The sequence below is a fragment of the Rana temporaria genome, chromosome 6 (genome assembly GCF_905171775.1).
Source record: "Rana temporaria chromosome 6, aRanTem1.1, whole genome shotgun sequence".
NCBI lineage: Eukaryota > Metazoa > Chordata > Amphibia > Anura > Ranidae > Rana > Rana temporaria.
In genome coordinates this window covers 128330930-128344250 of record NC_053494.1, presented here as the reverse complement: position 1 = coordinate 128344250, position 13321 = coordinate 128330930, and the positions used below count along the sequence as shown (strand labels likewise).

General features: G+C 46.1%; 1 protein-coding gene across 1 annotated transcript in view; it reads left to right on the top strand.

The window, feature by feature from the left end:
• Positions 1 to 13321, top strand: part of CCNYL1 (cyclin Y like 1) — a 79648-nt gene that overhangs the window by 49509 nt on the left and 16818 nt on the right. The window contains exon 8 of the mRNA XM_040357363.1: positions 1275 to 1441. Coding sequence (XP_040213297.1) covers positions 1275 to 1441 — 167 coding nt within the window. The remainder of the gene's footprint in view (positions 1 to 1274; positions 1442 to 13321) is intronic.

Sequence of the window (13321 nt, the reverse complement as noted above, 5' to 3'; positions counted from 1 at the left end):
GGACACTCTCCATTGCAGATAAAGAAATAAACTGTGTGTTAGTGGGCGTCTTGACTATCCTGTAGTCCAAGGGAGGGGGGAGCACGACACTCCACACCAGGGAGAAATCCTTGCATTACTGTGTGTAGTTACAGACAGAAGAACAGGAAGTGAGGATTTCTCAGAAGAAATAAGGACATTTAAAAGCAAAATGGAAGGATGAGGTAAGTGAAGGAGGACTGCACTAAGGTAAAGGAAGCTATTTAGGAAAAACCTTTACAACCCCTTTAATGACATCGGCTGTATGTTTAGTGTCTTTATTCTGTTGCAAAAGACTTTTGGGGCCAATCGCACGCCTCCATGATTGTATAACATGATGGATAAGTATTTTTCAGCACTGAGGACACCAACGCAGCCCTAAACTTGAAAGGAACCTGTACCATGCTTCGCTCTTCCCTGCAGACACTCATTATTATTGTACTGTACTGCAGCCCTTCTGTAAACTGCCTCCTACTACAGGCAAAAATTTCTAATTTTGACCCGTCAATCCAAAACACCTGCTGAAATTTTTCTGTGCCCCACTTTCTGTTTTTTTTTTTTTTTTTTGTTTTTGTTTTTTGTTTTTTAGCTTGGCCTTGTTTACACATCAGAAATGTGGCCTTTTGGCCACAATTCTTTCATGAAGACCACTTTTGGTACACCAGATTTTGATTAAGATTTTTCTTCCGTTTACTCAACAATTAATTAATATATATATTTTTTAAAGCTTTCTTACTTTACAGCATTTCTTCACACCTGGTGTCCTAACAATTTAGAAACAACTTTCAGTTCGGAGGCGCTCCTCAGATTGGAAGTTAATATTTTGTGTTATGATACTGCGTTTTTTTTATTTATTTATTTTTTTGTATTTTTTGTCTGCATCTTTCGTCAGTCATTGGCGTCATTTTCATTTAAATTAAAAAAAGGACAGAAAGTACCCACATAGTTTTTTTCTGGGCCTTCCTGATCCCAAATGGATGAATTTGAAAAAAAATTTAAATAAGCTTCCCGGCATTTTTAAAACGGGAGGCAGCATAGCATGTTGGTGTTTTGTACTTCATGATGTTTTATCTCAATTTGGCCACTAGAGGTCTCTATTGCATTAACTTAAAATGTGTTTTCAGGTTTGCGCTACCTATAATTTATGTTTTATTCTAATGCAAAATCTTGTACTTCTTTTTAGCTGTTTTCTGAAACCACTTTCTATGTAGCCGCTACTGACATAAATTCACATCCATTTTTTTTCTCTCACTTAGGTTTACTTGGAAAGACTTTTGACATATGCTGAAATTGATATATGCCCCTGTAACTGGAAGAGAATTGTACTGGGAGCAATCTTGCTGGCTTCTAAAGTTTGGGATGATCAGGCTGTGTGGAATGTAGACTACTGCCAGATACTAAAGGATATTACTGTAGAAGACATGTGAGTTGGCTATACATTTAATTTTGATCTACTGACTCCTAAAATGTATTTTTTTTTTCTTGCCCAGTAACTGAATGTAGAGGACTTAAGACGGTATGGACTCTTCATGTAAAGTCATTTAAAAACTATATGTCAAGGATGCTCAGTGATAAATGTTTGGCTAAAGAGATTTTTTCCAGAAGATTTCTGTTTTTCAATCATTTTTTATTCAGTTTTTACAAGTGGTTAATATGCAAAAGTTCTGCCCACACAGGGGTTAGCATTGAAGTTGGAACAAGTATTCACTCATAATAAGCGCAAAAGTAAAAGGACACAAATGGAAAAATTTTACAGTCGTAAATTCAAGTGTAAGGGATACTGTCAGGATCCAGGGGTCTCAGAGGTCCCCCATAACTACCGGGGTACCCCTTAGGCCCCTTGAAGCCCAAGAGGTGGTGCAATGTACAGAAAAACGGAACTAACAAAGAGGGGCAGAAAACAGAATAAAGTTAGGCAGACAGGAGAAGCTCAAGAGTGAAGTCGCACACCTATCAAGAGAGCTACCGAGAGGAAGCATAGGGTCTAAGAAAAGAAAGGGACCAGGGGATGGGGAAAGGGAGAGAGGGCTCAGGAACATGGCTGGGGGGAAGGGTAGGAAAGGCATATGACATCCATGGTTCCCAAATTTTGAGGAACTTGGCATGATTGTCCCTGCGGATGCTTGACATCTGTTCAATCCTTTAAAGTAATATTAAAGCCTCTTCTCTCCATTTTTTTAATTATATATATATATATATATATATATATATATATATATATATATATATATATATATATATGTATATGTGTGTGTGTGTGTGTGTGTGTGTGTGTGTGTATATATATATATGTATATGTATATGTATATGTATATATATATATATATATATATATATATATATGTGTGTGTGTATATATATATATATATATATATGTGTGTGTGTATATATATATATATATATATATATATATATATATATATATATATATATATATATATATATATATATATAATCACGCATGCTATACTTCTCTGTATAATGGTTTTACACAGAGCAGCCCTAATCTTCTGAGGTCCCCCACCAGGCCCCTCCTCTTCGGCAGGTTCCCCCTCATGGAAAGCCGCTTTCCTGGGGGCACCTGTGCGTGCTTGCTTCTGAGCCCTGCTGCTGTGTCCATTAACTCCCGTGTCACAGAATTAGATTAACAGCAGCGGGAGCCAATGTGAGTTCTGAAGGGGGTGGGGGGGCTGCATTACATGAGGCTTTAGAACCACTTTAACCGCATGTACATATGCGTCGGCAAAATAGCTGCCCCCTCGCGATCGCTCCCCGGAGCTGAAGAACGGGGAGAGCCGTATGTAAACACGGCTTCCCCGTGCTTCACTGTGTCGGCTGCATCGATCGTGTGATCCCTTTTATAGGGAGACACGATCGATGACGTCACACCTACAGCCACACCCCCCTACAGTTGTAAACACACACTAGGTGAAACGAAACTCCTTCAGCTCCCCCTGTGGTTAACTCCCAAACTGCAACTGTCATTTTCACAATAAACAATGCAATTTAAATGCATTTTTTGCTGTGAAAATGACAATGGTCCCGAAAATGTGTCAAAATTGTCCGAAGTGTCCGCCATAATGTCGCAGTCATGAAAAAAATCGCTGATCACCGCCATTAGTAGTAAAAAAAAAAAAAAAAAATGAAAATGCAATAAAACTATCCCCTATTTTGTAAACGCTATAAATTTTGCTCAAACCAATCGATAAACGCTTATTGCGATATATTTTTTTTTTTTTTTTTAACAAAAATAGGTAGAATACGTATCGGCCTAAACTGAGGGAAACATTTTTTATATATGTTTTTGCTGGATATTTATTATAGCAACAAGTTAAAAATATTGCATTTTTTCCAAAATTGTTGCTCTATTTTTGTTAGCGCAAAAAATCAAAACCGCAGAGGTGATCAAATGCCACCAAAAGAAAGCTCTATTTGTGGGGAAAAAAGGACGCCAATTTTGTTTGGGAGCCACGTCGCACGACCGCGCAATTGTCTGTTAAAGCGACGCAGTGCCGAATCGCAAAACCTGGCCTGGGCATTTAGCTGCCTAAAGGTCCGGGGCTTAAGTGGTTAAAGCAAAACTTTTTTTTTTTTTTTTGCTGCATGGGTTAACTGCTTGTATTGGTAGAGGTTCAGACAGCCAAGAGATACTCTCCTAAAAAATCCTCCGATACTCCCAGCACAGGACTGGTCCCTTCAACTGCTATCCCTCACCCACCCCACAGTCCAGTGGTACTTGTGCAGTGGGCTGTTTTGGACATTCTATCGCTCTGGACGTGAGGAAAAGTCCGTTGCTGGACATGGGGAGCACTGTTTTCAAGGGGATCAAAATATCTGGTAAGTATAAGCACTGTGTTCACCCTGATAGAAAATGAGCAGTTGACCCATGAAGTGATGGCACAGCCCACTTTAATGGGAAGAAAAAAAAATGTGTGCCTTCTGTTTGCCATCTTAAGGCTTCATGTACTCTGCTGCTGGTAAACGGACGTCTAGGAGCAGTTGGGCATTTTTTTTTCAGCTGCCTCTTCTCTGTTATTTTATCAGAACATGTACACAGGGCCATTTATAGTCTTTTTTCTTTTTTTTTTTTTTTTCTGATTATTTTGTTTTATTTAGATACACATTAATAAAACATTATACATTATACAAATAGTCTTTTTTTCTAGGCAGTAGAGTTTAGAAGCATTTTTTGGAAAGCAAAAAAAGCGTTCAAGACTGATGTTCAGAGGCTTTTTTTTGTAAATGTGGTAACTCGCGTTTAGCCACGTTTTGTTTAAAGGCGTTTTATCATTTTTGACTGTTTTAAACGTTTCTAAACGCGAACGTAGCAAAACAGACATTTTTAAACGTTGATTACTATCAAGTTAATAGTTCAGGAGAGGTTTTAAAAGTCCTGTGTACATTAAGCCTTAAAGTGTATGTTCACCCTTCATGCTTTAGCAGTGACGTCACCTGCATCACACTCATTTGTCTTTCCCCAGTGAGATGCCACTCCCAGCACGAACACGGCATGCAATTCCCATAATCCACCACACAAACTATTTTACCCAGCGTTTACACAGTCTAGAGGTTCAGCAGTAGACCCCCCTCCCTGCAAATGGAGTGTTTCCCAGTAGAGGGCTGTTTGGTTTCTTTTGGTCCACCTCAGCATAACCACTTTCTCATTGGTTCCAAGCCCCTGGTCCATAGAAACCATCTCCATGCACTGATAATGGCCCCTAGCTGTATAAACATTACCGAAATAAAAATTCAATAAACCTTACCGAAAGCCTTTTGCGTTTTTATTTTAAGCAAACCTTTTGAGAGAATTTGGGGAGAGGAGGTGTGGGCTGCCATTGTTGATCACCTCATTAAAATGTTTTTTTCGGGTGCGAGAAAAAAAAAAAAAAAAAAATGTTTCTTGGAGTTTGTCCACTGTACTGAATACTGTAAGTTACTGACAATACTTTTACTTTTACAAAAACCTAATTTCATAAAGTTGGGCCAATATGTATTCTGCTATGCAGTATATTGTACAGCGTACAGTATATTGATTGGTTTAAGGAAACGTTGTAGCGTCTTTCAACTATGGGGTATATTTTTAGATTTTTTTTTTTTATGCTAGTAATGGTGGCGATCAGCGACTAGCATCGAACTGCAACATTGCAGTGGGCAATCTAGAGCGATCAGAGGCCTAACTGTGTGCCTAACCAGTGTTTTTGTGTACTGTTAAGTGCTTTTACTAAGGGAAGACATGGATTATGTTCCCTGCTTTGCATAGTGCTCGGTATCTCGGCCCTGACCCACTTCCTTGCCCACCGAAGTCTATCTCTTTTTTTTTTTTTTTGCTACTACATATGCACATGATATTTTGTAATGACATGTTATGGAACCAATGACAGTTAATTGCCAGTAGTAAGCATGGAGCGTTTAAGTATTTATTTTCAGGCTAGACACGTTTCTGCCAATGTTGCATTAACTTCTAAAGCCAGCAGCTGCAGTGGTAACTTGCCATTGTTTGTGTGCTACATTGTAGATATCCTTTTAACTGGCTGCATCTCGGTGTCTAGCATATGGCATGGTCAGTTTACCTATTGGACTGTTAGGCAGCAGGGAAGTCCTGATTATTGCTGGCCACACACATTCTAGTCATCTTTAGGCTTACTAACAACTGTGTGGTGTGAGGGCTTAAAGCAGCAGCAAAGGACTATCATTCTAAAATTGCTTTTATCCCTTGTCAAAACACTCTTTTTTTCTCTTTATAAACTGAGTTCTTTAGGTTTTTATTTTCCCTCCTCTCTGACATGCCTCCTGATCCACTCCTTTCTGGGTTGTTATGGCATCTTAGGAAATGGCTCCTGGTCTAACTGTCCTCCTTCCTTGGTTTACAGAAGACTGGTGGCATGCTTCCCTCTGTGGTTAGGTGTGATCTCCACAGCAGCCACAAAAACCTGAGCACCACTTTAAGCAAACAACTCTAAGCATTGGTTCCATGGACATCAATGAATTCCTATGGTATCATAGGAAGTCTAATTCTAGTTTTCCCCAAGCAGCGCGTTCGATGTGATGTGCACAATCTGCCTAGATCCCCCCCATCCCCCGAGACCAAGCAAATTAAAGTGCTATTAAGCCAAAACCAAAAATGCAATACATTGCAGCTTACCAGATTTTAGAGCAGTTTTTTTTATTTTCAGTTTTTTTTGTTTGTTTGTTTGTTTTTTTTTACCCTCGCTTCACCTGATGCTCTCGCCACTAACAAGCCACTTGTATCAGAGTGCCTCCACTTTGGATGAATGAGCATAGGGGCAGATTTGGACAGCAGCATTCTCAGTCTGGGAGTAGTGTCAAAGTACTATCCTATTTAGATAGGCTAACAAATTGAAGCCAAACTCCAGCTCACACTGTAGAACCAGTTGCAGCAAACCAGTATTTATTTTTTCTTTATAGAGAGGGAGGGTTTTACATAAACTATAGCTGACCATTGTAAGTAACCCTGTCAGTGGTAAATAGTTTCTCATCCCTGTAACTGCTACATCTTCAAGAGATCTTTTTTGAAAAACAGACTTGGTCCCTTTTTCACACAAAGGGTTTGATCAGGTCTGTCGGTATTTCAGACTGGCCGGTCCATTCACACCTATGGACCAGTGGGTATAAACGGATGAAAAGTTTGTGTTGCAATCATCACTATTAAAAATGGACAAGCAACGGATCAAATATTCATCAGCCCTAGGAGAAAGTAAACAAAGCAGTAAACTAATGCCCTGTCCACACGATCGGTTCGTCTGATGAAAACGAACCGATGGATTTTTTCATCAGATATCCGATGAAGCTGACTTTCATCCGTCTTGCCTACACACCATCAGTTAAAGATCCGATTGTGTCCAACGCGGTGACGTAAAACACGACGTGCTGAGAAAAATGAAGTTCAATGCTTCCGAGCATGCGTCGACTTGATTCTGAGCATGCGTGGATTTTAGACCGATGGATTTCCCCACAGACAATCGTTTTTTTTCTATTGTTTTTTTAACCATAAGAAACATTTTAAACGGGTTCTTTTTTTTTTTTTCGATTGGGGGGGGGGGGGGTCTGATGGGGCCCACACACGATCGGTTCGTCCAATGAAAACGGTTCATCAGTTCGTTTTCATCAGACGAACCGATCATGTGTACAGGGCATAAGAGATGACCAATCTATCACTTGAAAAACATGGTTTGTGTACCTGGATACTGTGTGAATGTAGAAATCATCTTGAGACCTGCCAATCAGATCTTATGAATAACATGTTGGAAAATAACACCTAAAACAGTAGACTGTGTTTATAGACTCTGGTTATAGACCAACAGTAAGAGCCGGTTCACACACAGGCGGCACAACTTTGGGGGCGACTCGGCAAGGCGATCTCAAGGCGTCTTGAGAGGCAACTTGCAAAATGACTTCTGTATTGAAGTTAATGCAAGTCGCCCCGAATCGCCCCCAAAGTCGTACAGGAACCTTTTTCTAAGTCTGAGCGACTTGCGTCGCTCCTATTAGAACAGTTCCATTGACTACTGTGGACCGCGACATGTCAGGCGGCTGAGTCGCCTGACAGGTCGCCCGTGTGTGAACCGGCTCTAAGATGAATTTCAAATAAAAAGCTAAGAACCAGGGGGGCGTGGTCTGGAGCTGCATGGAATAGGACGTGCTGGGTGAGAGCTCCGCTTGTGACCGATCCTATCCATATCCATCCTGGGGGAAATATCCCTGAAAACCGGCCATCGGCTTACCCTCCTATGCCTCTACTATTCGAGAGCAGTATGTCACCCCCTAAGAAGTCCGGTGCCCTTGCTAAACTCGACAAGAGCCGCCATGGAGATCGGGACCAGGGGAGGAAGATGGCGTCGCCATACTCCCAGGGAGCGAGGACCGTCCATCTGGCGATACCGCTTGGGTTCTGGATGCCATCGCTGCCTGCCAAACGTCCCTCACGACCAGGATTGAGGAGATCAAGGTGGACATCTCCCACATTCGGCATGACATGCACAAGTTGCGGGACCGTGTGTCGGAGACAGAGCGCAGGCTTGACCACGTGGAGGATGGCCTCCACCCGCTCCAGGTCACGGTGGAAGGCTTGCAACACCAGCTCCAGGCGGTGCTATCCAAGCAAGACGACATGGAGAATCGCCTTCGTAGGTGTAACCTGCGTTTCGTGGGGCTTCCCGAGCGCTCCGAAGGAACGGACCCTCCTACCTACCTAGAAAACCTTCTTGTTCAAACATTCGGCAGGGAGGCCTTCTCCTCCACTTTCGTTGTGGAGCGCGCCCACCGACTCGCTGCAAAACCCCCCCCTGAGGGTGCACCCCCGAGGACCTTCATTGCCAAGCTACTTAATTACCGCGATCGTGATGCCGTCCTCCGCCTTACCCGGGAGAAAGGGAACATCCCCCTTGGCAATGTAACGGTCGCCGTGTATCCAGACTTCTCATCGGAGGTCCAGAAGAGGAGGGCGCGATTCACGGAGGCAAAGCGACAGCTCCGGGTGCATCACCTGCCATACGCGATGCTTTTCCCTGCGCGGCTTCGTGTTGTGTGTGATGGCAAGGCTCAATTTTTTGAAGATACTCGGGCTGTCCTCTCCTGGCTGGAGCGCCGCGACGGAGCTGGCTCGTCCCGCAACTGATCCATCGTTTACTTTTGCTTTTGTGAACTACTTGTTTCTCATCACATGCTGCTTTGATTTTCCTGGACATCGCCGCCATTGCTGCTCGGACCTCCTGATCGTGAGTTGGCTATGCTGCCCTTGGGCTTCCCCTTCCCCTTTCACCCTCGCTTATCCTGCCTGACTTCTTCCCCCCCCCTTCTTCCCTGCTCCCCCCGATCATCTCCTGTCATGAGTCACGAGCGACTCACCCACACTGGTATCTCACCTGAACTGATACCCCCCTCTTACACCAGTGTATGCTCTACAGTTTGGTCGCCCCCCGACCCCGCTGGTTGCCCTGAACTTGGGGTACTTTCAACACCCCAGGCAACCATTGCTAAGCTACAGTTTCCCTGGCCGGCCCCTGCACTCAGACTTTTGGTGGGTGGTGGGGTGTTATGCCTGCTATGTCGGTCCAGTGTCATTGCAGGTTATGTTCTATGTGTTCATCACAGTACTGTTATTTTTGTTTTTGTTTTTTTCTTTTCCATTATAATGTCAAAGTGTTATGCAAGCTTTAATGTATATCTTGTTGTGCTCTTGATGGGACTCTGTGGGCTCTCGCACGCAGGACGGGCCTCGCGCCTCCCCATGCTGGGTTCCTCTTGGTCCCCCGGGGGACGTGCGATCCCCGCCTGCTACCTCCTGGTCACTCCGCGCGGCCCTCGGGGCGCCCTGGACCGATTGCTGCCCCTTCGCTTTTGGGGGGGCGGCTCCGTCCCTTACGCTTCTACTCATGCCCATGGCGCCCCTAAAGATAGTGACCTGGAACGTTCGGGGCCTGGGAGATCGGACTAAACGTTCGGCAGTCCTTTCCCACCTGAAATCCCAGCATGCTGACGTCTCTGTTTTAGTGGAAACGCATCTTGCAGGTCAAAAACAACTGAGCCTTAAAAAAGCCTGGGTGGGGTGGGTATACCAGGCCCCCCACACCTCTAACTCCCGGGGAGTGGCGGTGCTTGTGGCGAGATCACAGCAGTTTCAACTGTACACGCTACAATCTGATCCACAGGGCCGTTACTTATTTTTACACGCCACCATTGGAGGCCTCGAGATGTTGCTCCTTGCCTTCTATGTCCCTCCCCCCTTCCAGTTTGAGGTGCTTCAGCGGGGGGTGGCTTTCATGACTTCCCATCCGTCAGTGCCTGCCATATGGGCAGGCGACTTTAACATGGTTATCTCCCCATCCCTTGACAGACTGGGCCAGAGTGCCCTTGTGGGTCCCGTGCCGGAGACCACTAGGTTTGGCAAGTTCCTGGCTGAATTCGCCCTAGTTGACACCTGGCGACATAGGTACCCTACTCAATTAGGATTCTCCTGTTTCACCCCTTCCCGTGCAGTAATGTCACGCATAGACCTCATTTTGCTGACCCCCTCCCTCCTTCCACATCTTCTCGATGTAGGATTTGACACTAGGACACTTTCTGACCACTCCCCATACTGGATCAAGCTGAGACTCCCGTCACCCCCTACGTCCCAGACCTGGCGTCTTAACCCATTTTGGTTGAGTGTCCTTCCGGACTTGGCATCTATAGGGTCTCAATGGGTCCGTTTCTTTAACACAAATGACGGTTCCACCTCGGCGGGTCATGTATGGGAAGCGTTCAAGCTTCACGTCCGCATGTTTCTCTCCTCTCACATCAACAGACATAAGGCCTCCTCTAGACTGTTGATCCAACAGGCCGAGACGCAGCTTAGGGCCCTCGAACGAGCCTTTCAGGCTGACCCGTCGGACACTACTGCCTCTCAGCTACGTCTACAGACTAGGCTGACTGATCAATTACACCTTGAGAAGGCTCGCCGTGGTATCTTTTTCAGCAAACAGCGTACGTACGAGCATGGGGAGCGGGCTGGCCGTCTCCTTGCCTATATGGCACACCTAGACCATAAACCCCCAGTGATTGTGGCCCTCCGCACGGAGTCCGGGGTTTTACTCTCGGACCCCGATCGGGTAGCGGAGGAGTTTAGGTCCTTTTATTCGAAGCTCTACACCTCTACGGCACAACACTCCGCAGAAGACCTCACTGCCCTCCTACAGGGTGTCGCCTTCCCTACATTATCTCCAGACCAAGTCACTATGCTTGAGGCTCCCATTACCACTGTCTGTGTTGAGACGACCCTGGCAAGCCTTCCCACCTCTAAAACCCCGGGCTCCGACGGGCTGCCCCTTGAATTCTATAAGTCCTTTCAAGACACCCTTGTTCCCAGGCTCTGCGCGCTATATAATTACGTCTTTGACGCGGGTACACTTCCCTCCTCCATGAGCGAAGCCCTTATCGTCCTGATACCAAAGGCAGGTAAGGACCCCCTGCTTCCTGAGTCCTACCGTCCCATCTCACTTCTCCAGCTGGATGTAAAGATTCTCGCTAAAATCCTTGCCCTGCGTCTCAATAAAGTCATCACTAGCTTGATACACCCTGATCAGACTGGGTTCATGCCCAACAAAAACACGGCCTTTAACCTCCGTAGGCTGTATATGAACCTTCAGGCCCAGCATGCGGACGTGGGCTCCAGAGTGCTAGTTAGCCTCTACGCTGCCAAGGCCTTCGATTCGGTCGAATGGAAGTACTTATGGGAATGCCTTGGTAGGTTTGGCTTCGGTCCCCGTTTCATAAAATGGCTTCAACTGCTATACCATACCCCCACGGCGCGTATTAGAGTTAACGGTAGAACCTCCTCCCCCTTCTCCCTGTCCCGCGGTACCCGGCAGGGCTGCCCCGTTTCGCCCATGCTCTATGCTCTTGCCGTAGAACCCCTCAGTATAGCCCTACGCAATCACCCTGGGATCAGCGGGTTGCGCTGTGGTCGTGTCACTGAACTTTTGAGCCTTTACGCAGATGATATGCTCCTTTACCTCTCGGATGCAGGCCCCTCACTACAGACGGCCCTTCAAGTAATAACTCAGTTCGGGGAATTTTCAGGTTTACAGATTAACTGGACTAAATCACACATCCTCCCTTTAGATCTAGGTCCCCCCACTGCAGTCCAGGCGGCCCTTCCACTTGTGCGTACGGATGTTATTAAATATCTGGGTGTCCACGTTACTAGATCCCCTTCAGACTATATACGCCTTAACATTGAGCCACTTTTCCACACTTTAAAAACCAAAACGCAAACATGGTCCCGTCTCCCTCTTGGGGTGATGGGCCGTATAAGCCTGGTTAAGATGATTCTCCTCCCGAAACTGCTCTATGCCTTTTGGCATGCCCCGTTGTATATCCCTCCCCGTATTTTTAAAGCTATGGAGTCCATTATTAACTCGTTTGTCTGGGGCCCCTCCCGGCATAAATTACCATGGCGGGTGCTGAAGTGCCCCTCCAGCCAAGGTGGCGCTTCGGTTCCTGACCTTTTCCTTTACTATGTTGCATCCCAGCTCTCCCATTTTTATTATATCCATCACTCCGACAGGGGGCGTTACCTGGCCATGGTGTGCTCCATGACCCCGGGCCCGGTCTCGCACCCCTTTCAGGTTATGTTCTGCGAACCTCGCAACTCCAGGCGGGTGGACGTCGGGAACCAACTACTCTTTCACCACCGCAAAATCTGGCACATTGCCTTGTCAGTCGGCAAGGCTCCCTCTCCACACTCTCATACACCCCTTTGGGATAATCCTCTCTTGCCTGAGCTTGCCATGGTCCCTGACCATGGTGTTTGGGTCAGGAGCGGAATTGTCTATCTTGCACAAGTCGTTGCGCACGGTTCGGTCAGGTCCTTCCAATCCCTTAAGGATACCCACACCCTAGCCAATCATATGTTCTTCCGCTATCTCCAGCTTCGTCATGCAATCACCACACAATTCGGCACTAATATTCCACCGCTCGAAATCCCACTTCCCGTTGATATTGTTCTGGGTTCGGACCCCAAGAAACTGATCTCCCAATTCTATTCATACCTCCTGGTTCCCTCGGCGACTGCCACTCTCCAGCAGGCTAAGTCCCGTTGGGAGCCTGATCTGGGGGTGCTGTCGCCGGGTGACTGGGACAAAGTCCTTATTAACTGTAGATTAGTCTCTCCTAAAATTTCAGATCGTCTCACCCAATTATACATTCTGCATCGGTCCTATCTGACGCCTCGCCGTATCTCAAAGTTTAGGCCGGGTAGTAATCCTAACTGCCCGGGCTGTGGTTCTCCTGAAGCTACCTTTTACCACCTTCTGTGGGAGTGCCCCTGCGTGCACGGCTTCTGGACCCAGGTGGTCCGGTTCCTCCATGACCGTATGGGCTCCCCCCCTCTCTCTTAGCCCCCGACAATGTTTGTTCGGGCTATTTTCGCTGTCTGAGGCCGAGAAATATCTTAACACATTTTTGCAAGAGACGCTGTTCCTTGCAAGGCTTCAGATAGCGAAAACCTGGCTGAGGGGTCCCCCCCCTACCCTGCAACAATGGATCAAGGCTGTTAATGATACCTTACCCTTTAAAAAGCTTCTTTTATGTCCATAGGGGATGCCCCGGCAAATATAACAAGATCTGGGATAGATGGTTGGGGGAAGCCTCCTCCTGCGGTACTCCTACTGGATGAACCCCCCATACGCACCTGCTGGGCACCCCCGGGCTATGGCCCCCATCTTTAATTTGCCCTGTCCCCAGGTTCTGTTCCGCATCTTCATATGACATTCACTCTGTCTTTGTTCTGTCTGTCATGTCCGTA